Source organism: Amphibalanus amphitrite, unplaced genomic scaffold, assembly GCF_019059575.1.
Source record: "Amphibalanus amphitrite isolate SeventyFive unplaced genomic scaffold, NRLGWU_Aamphi_draft 000804F_arrow, whole genome shotgun sequence".
Taxonomy (NCBI): domain Eukaryota; kingdom Metazoa; phylum Arthropoda; class Thecostraca; order Balanomorpha; family Balanidae; genus Amphibalanus; species Amphibalanus amphitrite.
In genome coordinates, this window is record NW_024882298.1 from 152,275 (window position 1) to 170,197 (window position 17,923).

The following is a 17,923-nucleotide window of genomic DNA, read 5'->3' on the forward strand; positions in this document are numbered from 1 at the left end:
GATGCTGGCGAAATAAATGTGGCTCTTGAGTCAAAAATCATTACCGAAAATATGTTTCGTGTAAACGGCTATTCTTCGAGTTTTTGCCCACTGGGGGCTAACCGTTGCCCAGCCAGCCTTCCAAAGTGGGGCCCACTGTCACATGGGCTGTACTGTAGGTATCTCGTTTTTAATGAATCGCGTTGTAAATATCGTGTTTACTGCCGAAGACTCGCTAAAGTCACCAACACAGTCGAAGACAACTAACCCGCGCCGGACCTAGTAGCTTTCTACATACGCGCCGGCCGAGGGGGGGGGGGGTGGTACGACCCCTCCCCCTCACCGTTTCGCCCCTGATGGAGCTAGAGCGTCGCAGAAAAAGCGAACGTGTGCGCCGTTACGAGACACAGCGACTGGTACCCGAAATTAAGGTCAAAGGTCAACCGGTGACCTCTGAGGTCAGGTCAAGTGACCCAAGGCACGGGTTCGGTTGATAACTTCGCAAAAAACGGTCGCAGCGCCGCGATTTTGGCATCATCGTGTTTGCCTTACTCAGGCCCCAGTAAACATGACGACGTCGGCCCGACATCGGCTGGACGTCGGATATGCCCGCATGTTCCGACGTCCAGCCGACGTCGAGCCGACGTCGGGCCGAGATCGTTTGCCTAGGTTGACGAGATCGTTTGTCGTTGGACCGACGGGGCCGACGTCGGCATGTTTATTGGGACAACGCGCCAAAAATATCAACCGGCGGCGGGATTCGAGCCCCCCAGTCGCCGAAGTCGGCATGTTTACTAGGACAACACGCCAAAAGCATCAGCCGGTGATGGGATCCGAACCCAGGGTCATTCGAACGCGAGGTTAGTGCACTAACCACTACACCAAACAGCCAGCTAACGAATTTGGTTTGTTTTGTTGACTTATGCCCTTTCGGTCTGACAAGACCATTTCAGAGCCGGAAGGATCATAGGATGGAGACATTGGTCTTCTTGGCGAGCACCCTGGGTCCAGTTCATATAGAGTCCCTGGTCCCATTGCTGTTACGTGACACTTATTGGAAAGGGCGACCCCACAATGGATTCATATAGCCACTCTTACACACCTGCACCAACGTTTCCCAAAGTGTCCCTTTGATAAGTGGCACTTTGGCAAAGTGACACTTGCCGACTGGCCTTTCTATATGAACTGGGTCCGGCCCTGGTGAGTTGCCGGGGCTGAGCCTGACCAAAGGATAGGCCGAGCAGCCCCCAAGCACTCACGGCACCCGGCTACGGGCGAGCTCGGCTTACGGGCAATCCCAAATGGGATAAAGTTTCCCGTCCAGTCCGGATCAGGGGGTTGCGGCGTGGAGGAAGATTTGAGTTTCCTGAGGATATTTTGAATACAGAAGCTCTTTATGAAACATGAAACATGCATTTTATATTATTTTAACGGTCAAAACAGCGGCCGATGTCGGTCCGACGTCGCCCCGACGTCGGCTGGACCTCAGCAATTGATCTCGGTCCGACGTCGGCCCGACGTCGGCTGGACCTCGGCTGGACGTCGGAACATACGGGCATATCCGACATCCAGCCGACGTCGTGCCGAGGTTGGGCCGACGTGGGCATGCCGATGCCGAGTTGCCGACGTCGGCCGACGTCGGGCCGACGTCGGCATGTTTACTGGGGCGCGTCGAACTGTATAGTTTTGTTCGGGTGAGGTCAACTTAGTTGACCTCAGGTCAAGGTCCGAGTGGTGTTTCACCGATATGAGCACGCTGCTATTACACGTGTCAAATTGGGTTTCCATGGAGACGTCAACAAGCCCATTGCTCCAACACTCCACAAGTGTGACGTCAGCTCGCGGGATGGAATAGCAGCGTGCCGTGAAACACCGCCCAGGTCAGAGGCCCCCTGGTCACGAAATTGGTCAAAGGAGGTCATATCGCATATCATTCGATTTAGCAGGTCTTCCTCAGTCCATTGGTGACTTTCCTGACTCGCTAACTCAATTGGATTGGGAGCTATTGAGAAATGCGGTTGGCGTTGCAAGATCCGGCTTGAATCAAGGGTCAGATATGCCAAATGCCAAGCGGCCTTTCTATCGCCGGGGTTTTCGGAGCTTTCGGCGGCATCCCCCCCCCCCCCCGCTAGGCCGGCGAGGGTTAAATCGCATAGGCAGGAGCGGTTTGGTGTAATGGTACCCAATGTTCAGAGCACAAAAACTTGCCTTATTACCGAGCAGCTCGGCTGCATCCTCGTGGGCGTGAAGACTTGAGGATAATGATGCCGTTTTGTGCTACGTATGTGCTTGTTTATACTTAATTCTTGACTGCTGTAAATATTATAGGCAATGTGTATTGGCATAGGTGCGGTGTTGTTAAAGGGACCCTCCCACCTTCAAAAAAGTTAATGAATTGGCATGAAAGTGATGTCCCTTGGTTCAGAAAGAGCGAAAACGAATATCTACCAAATTTCACCGAAAAATATTCACTGGTTTTCAAGATATTAGGCTTTTACTTTTGTTTACTTTTTGGGATCTCCCCTGTTACTACCGACTTTATTTGGAAGCAATAATTCGGCAGCCTTAAAGTGCGGCAGACGTTGCGCGCAAAGCAGCGTATACCACCACGTGTTAACGATGGTTTTAGTCTAAGATTTAAAAATCGTTAGATCTCCGCTGACGTCACAAATTCTAAGGGGGCATTCCAATGCATTAGCCCCTTAGAATCCGAAAACTGCAAGTTTGAAATTCCATATCTTCGAATTAAAGCATTTTTCGATGTTGTGAGTGCCCAAACCGGTATTTGCAGGCCATGGCCACCAATTTGGCTATCTCAACTCAAAACTAATGTTAAGGTGGGAGTGTCCCTTTAACATTTCGCCGAAGAAAGCAGGCGGCGATAGCACGCGACTTGTCCACTCCACACACGGCCCGCCGCTTCTAGATATCGACGCTCGGTGTCCATGGAAAGGCAGGCGAAACCGGCAATTTCGCCTACGTTTCCAATGGCTCGCAGCGGCGTACGATGCAACAAGGTGCTGGTGGTGCTGAGCGACGAACCGCTGAGCTCCGGTGACCGGTTCCTGTCTGTGATTGCCGAGGTCCGCGGCCACAGACACCCAGACGACAGCAGGATGGCAGGTCAGCACAGACACCCAGACGACACAGCTGCACCCAGACGACAGCTGGGTGGCCGGTCCGCGGCCACAGACACCCAGACGACAGCTGGGTGGCCGGTCCGCGGCCACAGACACCCAGACGACAGCTGGGTGACCGGTCCGCGGCCACAGACACCCAGACGACAGCAGGATGGCCGGTCAGCACAGACACCCAGACGACAGCTGGGTGACCGGTCAGCACCAGGTGCGACAGGTCACGGTCAGAGGTCCGCAGCAATGCGCCGGGGCCCACACACGACCGATCCAAAACGCGAGCTTCAGAGGCACTCCGTCACAGTCCTATTTACATCATTTGCTTTGGACTCTCATCTCACTCAGCCCTTTGATAGTGCCTATACCTTTGATGGCTTCGGTCAGTCCTGGGGTACCACATGGTGGTCACCGCTCAAAGTCACCGGTGCAGCTGCCGCAGCTCGCCACACACAGAGACACACATACAGACAGACAGACAGACGGTGGCCGGGCTATGTTACCGTATATTTTGTCTCCCAGATGGAGCTGGTACGATTTGGCTGGAGGCGGCGGCGGCAGTCGGCCGCCACCGCCCAGCCAGAGATCGCCGGGGAAAGCTGATGGCCGCGCTCGGCGGCGCCACCTTCTAAAACAAGCAGTTAGCGCGCAGCTTCTGATGCAGGGCACTGGCCCCGGCCGGGGCACAGTCCAGCACTGAGTAACAGCGGAGAGTGGCGCGGGCCGGCCGCTGCCAGACACACCACGACCCGCGGCCATGCCACCACGGCGCGCCATATACTATATAAAACACCTTTATTTTAACCGGATTAAAACACATTATATACAAAGCAATGAAACATAGAAAAATAAATCGTCAGGGTTAAGAAGGACGCATTTGGCGTTCGACGGCTGCGATGGTCTCACTGGTTGGCCGGTTTGAGGACGCCGCCCGGCCGGTCCTTGGCGCCCGTCCTGGCGAACAGGGAAGGCCCGTCAGTCGCCACACATTACAACACAACTACAGACGGCCCCGTCAGTCGCCGCACATTGCAACACAACTACAGACGGCCCAGTCAGTCGCCACACATTACAACACAACTACAGACGGCCCCGTCCGTCGCCACACATTTCAACACAACAACAGGCGGCCCCGTCAGTCCCCACACATTACAACACAACCACAGACGGCCCCGTCAGTCGCCACACATTGCAACACAACTACAGACGGCCCCGTCAGTCGCCGCATATTGCAACACAACTACAGACGGCCCAGTCAGTCGCCACACATTACAACACAACTACAGACGGCCCCGTCCGTCGCCACACATTGCAACACAACTACAGACGGCCCCGTCCGTCGCCGCACATTGCAACACAACTACAGACGGCCCCGTCAGTCGCCACACATTACAACACAACTACAGACGGCCCCGTAAGTCGCCACACATTACAACACAACTACAGACGGTCCCGTCAGTCGCCACGCGTTACAACACAACTACAGATGGCCCCGTCAGTCGCCACACATCACAACACAACTACAGACAGTCCCGTCAGTCGCCACACATTTCAACACAACTACAGACGGCCCCGTCAGTCGCCACACATTACAACACAACTACAGACGGCCCCGTCAGTCGCCACACATTACAACACAACTACAGACGGCCCCGTCAGTCGCCACATATTACAACACAACTAGTAACAGACGGCCCCGTCAGTCGCCACGCATTACAACACAACTACAGACGGCCCCGTCAGGCGTCAGTCGCCACACATTACAACACAACTACAGACGGCCCCGTCAGTCGCCACGTATCTCAAAACGACTAGTGACTACGAGTCACGGTCCAGTCAGTCGCCACGTGTTACAATACAACTACAGACAATACGTCAGTCGCCATGCATCACAACAAAAATAGACGGTCCCGTCATTATCATAACACAACTACAAGTACAGACGGTCCCGTCCATCGCTGCACATTACAATGCGACTACAAACGGTCCCGTCAGTCACTACACATTACAATACGACTAGTCACGGCCCCGTCTGTCGCCACACATTACAAGTTACAACACAACTACAGACGCTATATATCACAGCCAGTTGCTAGGTCATATTTGCCGATCAACTTCACGAGGCGGGGCCATCAAAAATGTGGACTGCATTAACCCGCATAGTGCTGGGGGGGGGGGGGGCGTTTTTACGCCGCCCCCTCAAGTTTTTCGCGAATATCTCAAAAACGCCTGTTCATACATCATTTCCGCACACGTTGTTAAAATTTCAGACCCGGGTCGTTCAAGGTCAGGACACCATGTCATGTCAAGCGACCTTACCTCAGAAAAAGTTCAAAGGCTCGCTATAGCTACACCGACTGAACGATCACTTTGATTGAAACTTTCGACAATTGATAAGAGTAGAGTCGCGTCGTCAGAGTCACGTCACGTCATACATTTACACAAATGTATAAAATGCACATCTCGGATTTTTTATGTGACCTAAGCTCAGGTCAATTTTGCGGCCTTTCCATTATAAGTCAATGGGAGAACATTGAAATGCGCCTCTTTTGGACGAATGTCGTTCAAACCGCTCTCAAACATCGGTTCATACGGTACTACGTAAACATGACACACTTGAATCAGAAAATTGCACCTGTGAACCCTCTGTATGCCCCAGAGGTCATCTCAGGTCATGAACGGCCACCAGCAGTTTTTTTTTTGCTATAACTTTTGATAGAGACAAGTATAACGGTGAAAACACATCAGATGTGGTCAGCTCGACGATACGGATCGGCTGATGTCATGACCTGACCCTTTCCGGTCAGGTCATGACATTGACCTAAGGTCAAATTTTCAAGTTGACCTTTCAATATCAAATTACAGCTCACTCGATGCGCCTTGACGAGAGGAACACAATGCCGGTAAAAGTAAGCTCGTGCAAGGCTTGAGTCAAAAGTTACGGCAGAAAAACTGTTTCCGAAAAAATCGGCTATTTTTGCAGTTTTTGCCCCCTGCAGGCAAAACCATTGACGTAGGTCAAATCTTAGGAAAGCGATCAGAAAGAGCGTTAAAAGGGTTATCGAATGCGCCTTTCCGCGGCGCTGTAGCTCTATTGGTTCCCGAGTTATGCGACGGCTTCTTGGAAATTATCGACATTCGACCTGAAAATCGGCGAAATTTTGCCTTCAATGGTTTTGGTGACCTGACCAAAAAAAAGGACCAAAGTGATTTCGTCATTATTTTTAGCGCCCTTTCGAACGCCGCCTTCCGCATATCGCTACGTAGCCCATGAGCCGAGCTAGAAGGGTGATGGGTGTTCAACCCCTTCCCTCCCCCCAGCAGGGCGTGGAAATCCACGACCCCCAGCGGGGCGCGGGCCAAAGCAAAAATTATTAACATTTAGACATATTTACCCTTTGGGCTCTGGCCGCCGCTTCACTAGTCACATCGAGCTCATTTTTTTGTTTATACACTCGAAAGTGGATGCCGATGGTGATACTACCCTGTCGGTACTGAGGATGCACCCGGCATGTTTCAGGTCAAACCTAGGTCAGGCGGCAGAGCCCCGTGTGGTCACCCCGTTGATAACACGACTACAGTCTGACACAGTTGCATAGGAGTTAACGATGGAGCAGGGCGGAGACAATACATGTGTGGAGCCAGTCAGCCCACCACCCAGCTCAGGGGACGCCCGGCAGCCCCCGCGCCGGGCCACGTCGAGCGGCTGCGCCCGCCTGCTCCGCCCCTGCCCAGGTCAGCCCGCCTGCAGCCTCCGCTCCCGCTCCAGACCCACCTGCTCCTGCTCAGGCCGCCAGCTCTGCTACTGCCCAGGTCAGCCCTCTTCTCCCGACTCACCCCCTGCCCAGGCCGGGCGGCCCAGCCCTAAACTCACTAAACTCCCACTAAACTCACCTGCTCCTGCCCAGGCCGAACTTGCCCACCGAGGAGATGAGGCCGTGCCGGCCGGCGGCCTTATCCGCCCCGACGGCTGGCGGCGCCGTCCGACCCCAGGCTGCCGGCACACACAGGTCAGGTCAGGTCAGGTCAGGTCGGAGGGGACCCGGCAGTCCAGGGCGTCTGGGTGAGACAGCGGGAGATGACCAACAAATCAACGAGAAGAAAAAAAAAACATGTCGAAAGCCCTGCGACTATGTACAGACAATTTTCACTCCATTCCATCTTATGCCGGGTTCACACCGGATTCCGGGCCGGCAAAATTCCGTCTGCCAACCCAGAAAACCGGTGTGAACCCGGCTTTAGATCTTTCGTTTGGGAGATCTTTTCCGTCCCCACATGGCACCCCAGACCCCAGCCGCTGCCACACACAGACACAGCACGCGGTCGGCACTCGGAGTCGGCACTGACCAGGCCTGTCGGGCTGCTGGTTCTCGTCTCGGCCGCCAGAGGCGCTGGTGTGCAGGCGGGACGTGCTGCGCGCCTTTTGCGCCGAGAGCGACAGGCGGCTGGGGTTGGGCGCCGTGGCCGCCAGCCGCGCTGACGCCTCGAAGCCGCGCCGGGCGGCCGAGCCGGGAGCGCCGGCTGTCGAGCGCGAGCCGCCGCCGACGCGGCCCGTCTGCGAGAGGTGCGCGGCCGACGCCGAGCGGCTCAGACCTGCCGAGGGGAGGCCGGGCACCGGCGTTACACACCAAGTGAACAAGCACCGACACCAACGAGTTATCCAACGCATTTCTCAGATAGTTATTAAGGGCAAACACCGAGCAGACCAATCCTTACTGGCTTTACTGGTCCCTTAGAACGGACTGCCCAACTCGCTTGTCCTGTGGACGCCGAGATCAGTTCAACTCACCGGTCCTCTGGACGCCGAGGTGGGTGCTGGAGGCGGAGCCTCTCAGGGCACCTTTGCCAGCCACAGCTCGCTGGCCGCTGCCACCAGCAGGCGCACCACCACCGCCGTCCGCCGACGCCGCCAGCGGCACACGAAACGGCGCCGCCTCCATCGTGAACGTCGAGTCCATGTTGGGCGGCGGCGCGGCGGACGGCCGCGTCTTCAGCGGCGTCCGGGTGCGGCGCAGGATCTCCGGGGTGGGCGGCAGGTCGGGCGGCAGCGGCACGTACAGCGCCCGGTCGGCCGGCTCCGGCCGGATGGGGCTGCAGCTGTCAAACGCCGGCAGACCGCCCCCGCCCGGCGCAGCCGGTGACAGGGTGCGCGTGGCGTTCAGGTCCACGGCCGGCGGCGAGCGGCGTCGTCCGGCCGCCGGCGGAGGGCCGACCGCGGGCGGCGAGCGGCGTCGTCCGGCCGCCGGCGGGGGGCCGACCGCGGGCGGCGAGCGGCGTCGTCCGGCCGCCGGCGGGGGGCCGACCGCGGGCGGCGAGCGGCGACGTCCGGCCGCCGGCGCCGCCACCGTCACCGTCGTGTTCAGGTCGGGCGAGGCCGACTTGCGGCCCTGCGTCGTCGACACGGTGACTGTGGCGTTCAGGTCGGGCGACGGCGCCTTCCGCGAGGCCGGCGGCGCCGGGCCGGCGACGGTGGCGCCCAGGTCCACGTTCGGTGACGCCAGCCTGCTCTCGGAGGGCGACATGGTGATGGTGGTGTTCAGATTGGGTGAGACGGAGTGGCGCGCGCCCGCCTCCGGTCGTCTCGGCTCGGTGGCCGGTGTGCCGCCGGCCGCGGCGGGACTGCCGGGGGGCGCCGGCGGACTGTCAGCGCGCCCGGCCGACACCCGGGTACCGTCCCCGGCGGGACTGTGACGCCGGCCGGCCGGCGGACTGTCAGCGCGCCCGGCCGGCACCCGGGGACCGTCCCCGGCGGGACTGTGGCGCCGGCCGGCCGGCAGCGTGTCCGGCCGCTCCGACTCGCCGCCGCTCACCTGCTGCGTGGCCGGCTCCGCAGTCTCTGTCTGCGGCGTGATCGACACCGCGGCGTCTGTCCGCGGTGTGACTGGCCCTGCAGTCTCTGCCTGCAGTGTCGCCGGTCTTGCAGTCTCTGTCTGTGGTGTCGCCGGTCTTGCAGTCTCTGTCTGCGGTGTGGCCGGCTCTAAAGTCTCTGTCTGCGGTGTGACCGACCCTGCAGTGCCTGTTTGCGGTGTGATCGACACGGTAGCGTCCGTCCGCGGTGCGGCCGGCTCTGCGGCAGGAGACTGGGCCCGGTGCGGGCCCGGCTCGCGCGGCGAGGGCACTGTGACGGCCTCCTCAGCCAGGTCCCTGTCCGCCTGCACCGGGCCCGGGCTGGTCTCTGTCTCGGCCACTGCGTCCGCCTCCGGTGGGCCGCCCGGCCGCGGCGTCTCCGGGCCGGGCTCCGCGTCGAAGAACACGGGGCTGCCGGGCCGGTGGTGCCGCGGCCGGCACGGCGTCTCGTCGGGCGCGCCGCCGCCGCCAGCGATCAGCACCTCGTCGTCGGCGCCGCCGCCCAGCGTCGTGTCGCTGGGCGGCAGCACGGACGACAGACTGGGCGGCGTGCCGTCCGGGCAGGGCGGCGGCGGCGGCGGCGGCGCCGGCGTCCGGTCCACCGGCGCCGCCCGCGGCACCGAGCGGCCGGCGGCCGGCTGCGCGGGGGCGGGCGCGGGCGCGCTGAGCAGCAGGCCGCCGGTGGCCTGCCGCAGCGGCTCGGCCGGCCGGTAGGTGGTGTCTGCCAGTCGCAGCAGCGCCGTCACGTCGTAGCTGGGCTGGCCCGGACTGTCGGCGGCCGGCTGCTGCTGGTCCGCCCAGCACACTTCCTTCTGGCCCTCCACCAGGCCCACCACCTCCTGAGCAAACACGGCGAGACGATCAACCGTCAGAACATAGAACTGACACGACACAGCCCGACCTTCGGCCAGGCCACGGGAGCACGGAGCAACGACCGACAGTCGGAGCAGTCGGGTAGGACGTGTCGCAGAAAAAGAGAACAGGGCAAGACTGTCGGGACACCACAGAAAAGGCAGGCCAGACTGATGGGTACCTCGAACAAAATGCGTACATAGAACATGGCAACGCAGTGTGCGATTGGAAATAAACGCATCCATGAGCAGTTTACTATTCAACTATCATTTGCAGCAGCTCAGCCCTCAGCAAAGAAGTGAGTAATGACAAACCAGCGGGCTCTGGGCATGTGCTCTGCACCTTACCGCTGTTATACCATACGTCCACCGTCTACCCACCCGGCAGTCCGTCGAGTGGCGGCGCGCGCCTCGATGAGTGGGCATCTAGTCATGCGCCGAGTACAAGCATGCACCAGACGGCCACCCACCGCGGCGCGCGCCGCAGTCAGGCCGGCCGCTCGGGCACGCCACGGGCAGCGCTGAGCAGCACAGCGGGACGCAGGCCGGCGCGCTGGGCCAACGAGCGCCAGCGCAAATCCCATCCGATGACACCAGGCCCACTGCTGGAGCCCCAATTACAACCGACCCGCATGAGAAATTCACTGCCATCCTGAAATCACCCCACAATGACAGACGCCTGGCTAGCCGCTACAACAGTTGGTGCGACTACTGACACGTGGGGTCGCAGGTATCCTCCTCCCGCCAGCTGTGGCTGCCGAGTCGGCCGTTCAGTGTTCTGACCTTGTACTGGGCCTCCAGCTCGGGCGTCACGAACTTCATGTAGGTGAGCACGCGGTGCTGTTCGCGGACGGCGCCGATCAGCTGGGCCAGCAGATGGTCCGAGCTGGCCAGCTCGAGCTGCAGCAGACGCGAGAACGTCTCCAGGTGGGCGGCGTGCACGCGGCACTCGTCCAGCTGGCGCTGCGGGCGGACACCGGACAGGGCCGTCAGACACCGGACAGGGCCGTCAGACACCGGACAGGGCCGTCAGACACCACCGGACAGGGCCGTCAGACACCGGCGGAGAGACACCACCGGACAGAGCCGTCAGACACTGCTACTAGCCACTGAGAGTGAGGAACGACACTCGTCCAGCTGGCGCTGCGGGCGGACACCGGACAGGGCCGTCAGACACCGGACAGAGCCGTCAGACACCGGACAGGGCCGTCAGACACCGGCGGACAGACACCGGCGGACAGGGCCGTCAGACACTGCTACTAGCCACTGAGAGTGAGGAACGACACTCGTCCAGCTGGCGCTGCGGGCGGACACCGGACAGGGCCGTCAGACATCGGACAGGGCCGTCAGACACCGGACAGGGCCGTCAGACACCGGCGGACAGACACCACCGGACAGGGCCGTCAGACACTGGACAGGGCCGTCAGACACCGGCGGAAAGACACCAGCGGACAGGCCGCCGTCAGACACCGGCGGGCAGACACCAGCGGACAGGCCGCCGTCAGACACCGGACAGGGCCGTCAGACACCACCGGACAGGCCGCCGTCAGACACTGCTACTAGCCACTGAGAGTGAGGAACGACACTCGTCCAGCTGGCGCTGCGGGCGGACACCGGACAGGGCCGTCAGACACCGGACAGAGCCGTCAGACACCGGACAGGGCCGTCAGACACTGCTACTAGCCACTGAGAGTGAGGAACGACACTCGTCCAGCTGGCGCTGCGGGCGGACACCGGACAGGGCCGTCAGACACCGGACAGAGCCGTCAGACACCGGACAGGGCCGTCAGACACCGGACAGGGCCGTCAGACACCGGCGGACAGACACCACCGGACAGGGCCGTCAGACACCGGCGGACAGGATACCACCGGACAGGGCCGTCAGACACCACCGGGCAGACACCACCGGACAGAGCCGTCAGACACCGGACAGGGCCGTCAGACACCGGACAGGGCCGTCAGACACCGGCGGACAGACACCACCGGACAGGCCGCCGGCAGACACTGCTACTAGCCACTGAGAGTGAGGAACGACACTCGTCCAGCTGGCGCTGCGGGCGGACACCGGACAGGGCCGTCAGACACCGGACAGAGCCGTCAGACACCGGACAGGGCCGTCAGACACTGCTACTAGCCACTGAGAGTGAGGAACGACACTCGTCCAGCTGGCGCTGCGGGCGGACACCGGACAGGGCCGTCAGACACCGGACAGGGCCGTCAGACACCGGCGGACAGACACCACCGGACAGGCCGCCGGCAGACACTGCTACAGCCACTGAGAGTGAGGAACGACACTCGTCCAGCTGGCGCTGCGGGCGGACACCGGACAGGGCCGTCAGACACCGGACAGGGCCGTCAGACACCGGCGGACAGACACCACCGGACAGGGTCGTCAGACACCGGACAGGGCCGTCAGACACCACCGGACAGACACCACCGGACAGGGCCGTCAGACACCGGCGGACAGGATACCACCGGACAGGGCCGTCAGACACCACCGGGCAGACACCACCGGACAGAGCCGTCAGACACCGGACAGGGCCGTCAGACACCGGACAGGGCCGTCAGACACCGGCGGACAGACACCACCGGACAGGCAGCCGTCAGACACTGCTACTAGCCACTGAGAGTGAGGAACGACACTCGTCCAGCTGGCGCTGCGGGCGGACACCGGACAGGGCCGTCAGACACCGGCGGACAGACACCACCGGACAGGCCGCCGTCAGACACTGCTACTAGCCACTGAGAGTGAGGAACGACACGCGTCCAGCTGGCGCTGTGGACGGACAACGGACAGGGACTATAAATCGCTGTGAACGATACAAAACGAAAGCCGATCATCTGGTCGGATAAGCCGCATCCACATAGCCGACTGAGATCGGTGACCACTGCTCCTCCAGGCACGGCCAAAGACCGGTGGGCCTGACTGCAGCCCCGTACTGAGGCCGGTAAGGGTGTCACGCCACTGCTCCGACCCGCCGGGTATCCCCCGAGGGCAGTCGCGTGTCCCGGCCGGCCGGCGGCGGCAGCGCTCACCTCCTTCTCCAGCTGGTCGACCAGCTGGTCGGTAGCGGGGCCGGCCGGCGCGCGGCCCGCCTCGGCCTCTGCCGTCTGCACGGCGGCGGCCAGCTCGCCGCGCGCCTGCTCCAGACGGCTGTGGGCCAGGCTGAGCCGGCCCGCCAGCCGGTCCTGCTGTCGGTCGGGCCGCGCGCCGCCGGCCGGACGCAGCAGCGCCGCGCGCTGCACGCACAGCCGGCGCCGGTGCAGCCGCAGCCGCAGCTGCTGCGCCTCCGCCTCCAGCTGCAGCTGGCGCGTCACCAGCGCGCGCCGCGCCGCCTCGGCCGCGCGCAGCGGCGCCGCGTCGAAGGGCGGCTCGGCCGGCGGCGGCGCCGTCTGGTCGGCGGCCGGCCGCTCTGCCAGCTGGGCGCGCAGCTCGGTCACCTCCTGGCGCAGCTCGTCCACCACCTTGGCGTACTGGGCCACGTGCATGTCCACCGACACCACGTTCCGCTGCAGCTGTGGACGGAACGGGGAGAGAACGGTCAGCGGCACACCCAGCAGGGGACTGGGCAGGGAACACTGGATGGGGGGGGGGGGCGGTCAGCGGCACACCCATCAGGGGACTGGGGAGGGAACACTGGATGGGGCGGTCAGCGGCACACCCACAGGGGACTGGGCAGGGAACACTGGATGGGGGCGGTCAGCGGTACACCCAGCAGGGGACTGGGCAGCAAACACTGGATGGGGGCGGTCAGCGGTACACCCAGCAGGGGACTGGGCAGGGAACACTGGATGTGGGCGGTCAGCGGCACACCCAGCAGGGGACTGGGCAGGAAACACTGGATGGGGGCGGTCAGCGGTACACCCAGCAGGGGACTGGGCAGGAAACACTGGATGGGGGCGGTCAGCGGTACACCCAGCAGGGGACTGGGCAGGAAACACTGGATGGGGGCGGTCAGCGGTACACCCATCAGGGAAAGGAAATGGGCAGTTGGTCACGAAGAATCACCATTGTGCAAAACTATTCGGTGGTACTCCCTCTACAACTCGACATTGAGCGAATGGTTCAACATTGTGCAAAGCAACTCGTCAATGGTCGAAACTATTCGTCATGTGCCGAGCTGGCTCGCTCAATGCCGAAGTCTGGCGAAGTGTCAAACTGTTTTGCAGATCGCTCATTTCAGTGTTCAATCTGTTTTGCTGAAGACTGAAATGAAAGACACAACGCCGGAATAGTTGTATTCAATGCCGATTGTCGAAACGGGTCCTCAAACAGTTATGGCGAAGCGAATGGTTGAATTCAAATGCAAAAAGTTGCATTAAGTATCTAGTTTGAGCCTACATTTTCCGTCGTATAGGAGAGTTCACTCGCGATTCGCGCCCGCTGGTCGCAGCACAGCCCGTCCCCCACACTGCTCCGTACGTACTCCGCCTCCGGCCGGTCCGGCGCACTCACCCTGGTCTTGATGGCCTTGGCGCGGTCGGCGTACTTGAGCGTGTTGTGCGTGTCCTCGAAGCTGGCCGCCGACGGCGTCACGTTGGCGATCATCACCGTCTTGCAGTTGCCGCCGATCGAGTCCTTCAACAGCCGGGTCAGCTTGGAGTCGCGGTACGGCACGAACTTCTTGCCGTCGGCCAGCGCGTTGATGCAGCTGCCTGTCAGGGGGGGGGGGGGGAGCGGTCAGTGGGCCCTCGGCACGCACACGAGCGGGGCGGGCAGACTGACGTCTGGGCGACCGGCTTCAGCCATCACCGGACCGGCGGGACGATCACAGGCCAGGCACGTACTGCAGATGCCGCCACCGAAACCACTTTTCCGCACCCGTGTATCTGTTTCAAGGCCTTGTCATGGGTAATTTTCATTCGGAACTATCACAATCTGCACGATCTACCAGTCAGTTGGCCGGCCGGTAGTCAGTTATACTCAGCTGGGCGGCCGGCCGCAGTGCCGAACGGCCCGTCAGCAGCTCCCACCAGGCGCCCGCCGGTCAGCGGTCAGCGGCGGCACCTACCGCAGGGGTCAGCACGTACCGAGCGCCAGCAGCGAGCGGTTGATGTTGGCGCCCTCGCGGAACCGGGCGCCCTTGTGTCCGGTGGCCGAGCCGCGCTCGGATCCGGCCAGGTCGATCAGAGACAGCTTGGAGACGCGCACGTCCTGCGAGAGGCCGGCCGTGCCGTCTGACTGGCGTAGCGTCACCTGCCGAACGGACGGGACGGACGGGTCAGACAGCGTCACCTGCCGACAGGACGGGACGGGAGGGGTCAGACAGCGTCACCTGCCGACGGGACGGACGGGAGGGGTCAGACAGCGTCACCTGCCGACGGGACGGACGGGAGGGGTCAGACAGCGTCACCTGCCGACGGGACGGGAGGGTCAGAGACGGCGTCACTGGGGGACGGGAGGGGTCAGACAGCGTCACCTGCCGACGGGACGGAAGGGGTCAGAGGCGGCGTCACTGGGGGATGGGAGGGTCAGGAGCAGCGTCACCGGGGGACGGGAGGCATTAGAGACAGCGTCACCGGGGGCCAGAGTCCCGAGACAGCGTCGTTTGCCCACTCTCCAGTTTCCCACAGTACCCTGTTGGAGTCCTGACCGACCTGGAAGACGGCGTGCGATCGCGAGCTCTCGGCGTTCATGTCGGTGGGGTGCTGGGTGCGCCTCTGGTTGCCGGCTGCCAGGATGGCCATCAGGTGCTCGGGCCCGTCGGGCGTCTGCTGCGACAGGCCGGCGATGACGACGGCGCGCTGTCCGTCCTCGCGCACGTCCAGCGGCCCGCTCGGCTGCAGCAGGTCCGTCACCGTCTCGTTGTACACCTGGGAGGTCGGGGAGGGGGAAAGAGGTCAGCGGCCACACCGGTACCCGGCGGGTATCACAGCGGTGGACGGAGGTGGTTGTCAGCCCAACACAGGGACTAACCCAGCGGTTGACGACAAACGACAGCCCAAAAATGATACAAGCGACAGATCCAAATGAGTGGTACAACCGATAATTTACGATCTTACCATTCAAGCAGTTCACTAGACGAATGACTTAGTTAAGCGCAGCGCGGCGGAAGATCCGCCATGACCGTGCCCTCTGTCCGGCTCACTCAGCGGCCAGCCGGCGGCGCCCGCAGTGGACGTACCTCCACGTAAGAGACGGCCACCTGACAGCGCGTGTCGGCCATGGCCGCGATCCGCGAGTACAGCTCCATCACCGTCAGGAAGATGATGCCCGGCTCCGAGCTGGTGCCCAGCATCGTGTGCGTCTTCCCGGCGCCCGTCGAGCCGTAGGCGAACACTGCGCGGCGCACAGCGCACGGTCACCCCACCAACAATGGGAGGCATGTGCGCAGGGAAGAGTGACACGAGTACTGATGTACTTTCCGAGTCTGATGATAGGGTGCAATTCATAACACACCTTTTGAGCTTGATGTTACTGAATTAAGGGCGGGATCGATATATAAAAGCAACATTAAAATGACCCAACATGTTTGGCTGATCTACGGTATGCAGTATCTGTAGTAGCTAAATAGTAAGTAATAGAATAGGTTATACTGAGTAGCATTACACAGCATCACAAAGGGCGGATCCTATCGGTGTGAACTGCAGTGGCAGAGTCTCCGTTCCCCGTGTCACGGGCAGCTCAGCTCACCGGAGCAGTTGAAGCCGTCGATGACCGTGTCGATGACGTCTTTGGTGGTGGCCTCGAACAGCTGCTGGTTGCTGTGGTGCGGGTGGAACACGCGGTCGAACATGTACTGCATGTCCTTGCTGGCACGCTTGTTGAGGTCGCGCTGCCGCTGGCGCACGCCCTGGAAGTAGAAGTCCTCGTCCTGCTGGCGCGGGTCGAAGATGAGCATGTGGTCGTCCAGTGGACGCACCACCAGCCTGGCGGCGGATGGACGGGAGGCTCAGAGCAGCTGGGCACAGAGGGTCAGCCGCTGAACAAGAGAGACTCACGGGAAAGGGAGCTCCACATCGTCATAAGCACAGGTACCCACGGTCAATAAACAAAACAGCAATCATCAACCAGCAGGGCAGGCCAGGAGGAGTAGGGGTAGGGTAGGGTAGGGTAGGGTAGGGTAGGGTAGGGTAGGGTAGGGTAGAGTAGGGTTGAATTGAGTAACATCCTAACTTACAAAGGGCTCGAACAACTCGCATGCATCACCATCATACTTTACAGTTCAATTAAAAGCAGTTACCCAGTTCTACACAAATAATACCAATAAAAATGCAAGTTTCTACACCCAAACTAATGCATCCGTTAATCATACATATCAAAACATACAGTTATCGCGTAAACCTGTACCTCTAGCACTGGTAAAGCAAGTATGTCGCAAAGGATAACTGACGAACTAGAGAAGTCTAAGACTTATAGATAAGATACGATAAATCATTGAGACCAATCAATAAGTCAGGACAATTGCAGTATAATAATTAACGAGAGCACTTAAAGGGACCCTCCCACCTTAACATTAGATTTGAGTTGAGATAGCCAAAATGGGGTCCCTGGCTCACAATTACCGGTTTCGGCACTCACAACATCGAGAAATGCCTTAAATCAGAAATATTGAATTTCAAAATTGCAGCATTTTGATTCAGAGGGGCTAATGCTTAGGAATACCCCTCTGAATGTGTGACGTCAGCGCAGATATCTAACGATTTTTACATGTTTGACTAAAACGTTTTGTAGCACGCGGAGGTATATGCTATTTGCGCGCAACATCTGCCGCAAACGCCGCACTTCTAAAATAAAGTCGCTAGAAACAGCGGAGATCCCAAAAAAGTAAACAAAAGTAAAAGTCTAATATCTTGAAAACCGGTGAATATTTTTCGATGAAATTTGGTAGATATTCGTTTTCGCTCTTTCTGAACCGAGCGACATCACTTTCATGCCAATTCATTAACTTTTTTGAAGGTGGGAGGGTCCCTTTAATTTTATTTTTAGCCAGTTACTGACCCCATCCCCCTCCGTTCATCCCCCGGGCAGCGTGTGGCAGCCGCGCCGTCCGTCCGCACGCGAGCCACTCACCGGTAGCCGCCCTGGCTCTCTCGCTCGTTCTCGGGCCGCACGCGCACCACCACGCGCACATTGGAGGCCTGCGCGGCGGCGGTGCCGGCGGCGGCGGCGCG

The 17,923-nt window shown here is 60.4% G+C and overlaps 2 protein-coding genes across 2 annotated transcripts; both read right to left on the reverse strand.

Annotated features, from left to right (window-relative positions):
- Positions 1–3,598: 3,598 nt before the first annotated feature.
- LOC122366408 lies at positions 3,599–8,338 on the reverse strand. Its single transcript, XM_043338651.1, has 4 exons — positions 7,900–8,338; positions 7,458–7,703; positions 7,005–7,104; positions 3,599–4,064 (listed from the first exon to the last, which is right to left on the reverse strand). Exons 1-4 carry the CDS (start codon positions 8,066–8,068, stop codon positions 4,013–4,015), a joined length of 567 nt encoding a protein of 188 aa, XP_043194586.1. The 5' UTR covers positions 8,069–8,338; the 3' UTR covers positions 3,599–4,012.
- A 131-nt stretch (positions 8,339–8,469) lies between these two features.
- On the reverse strand, positions 8,470–17,923 carry LOC122366405 (chromosome-associated kinesin KIF4A-like). Its single transcript, XM_043338639.1, has 16 exons — positions 17,823–17,923; positions 16,443–16,678; positions 15,934–16,088; positions 15,407–15,622; positions 14,840–15,005; positions 14,265–14,464; positions 13,161–13,324; positions 12,845–12,962; positions 12,430–12,465; positions 11,944–12,117; positions 11,493–11,528; positions 11,073–11,108; positions 10,592–10,771; positions 9,597–9,796; positions 8,541–9,368; positions 8,470–8,497 (listed from the first exon to the last, which is right to left on the reverse strand). The coding sequence occupies exons 2-16, from the start codon at positions 16,648–16,650 to the stop codon at positions 8,470–8,472; spliced, it is 2,745 nt and encodes a 914-aa protein (XP_043194574.1). The 5' UTR covers positions 16,651–16,678; positions 17,823–17,923.

Coding starts and splice junctions, on each gene's coding strand:
- LOC122366408 (XM_043338651.1), bottom strand. CDS start 8,068: ATGGACTCGACGTTCACGATGGAGGCGGCGCCGTTTCGTGTGCCGCTG. Junction 7,105..7,457: donor CCAGCAGCCCGACAGGCCTG/GTCAGTGCCGAC, acceptor GTGTGCCGGCAG/CCTGGGGTCGGACGGCGCCG. Junction 4,065..7,004: donor TTCGGCCTGGGCAGGAGCAG/GTGAGTTTAGTG, acceptor CCTGTTCGCCAG/GACGGGCGCCAAGGACCGGC.
- LOC122366405 (XM_043338639.1), bottom strand. CDS start 16,650: ATGCTCATCTTCGACCCGCGCCAGCAGGACGAGGACTTCTACTTCCAG. Junction 12,963..13,160: donor CCGCCCTTCGACGCGGCGCC/GCTGCGCGCGGC, acceptor CCTGGCCCACAG/CCGTCTGGAGCAGGCGCGCG. Junction 8,498..8,540: donor CCGGCCTCGCGGAAGGCGCC/GTCGCCCGACCT, acceptor TCGACGACGCAG/GGCCGCAAGTCGGCCTCGCC.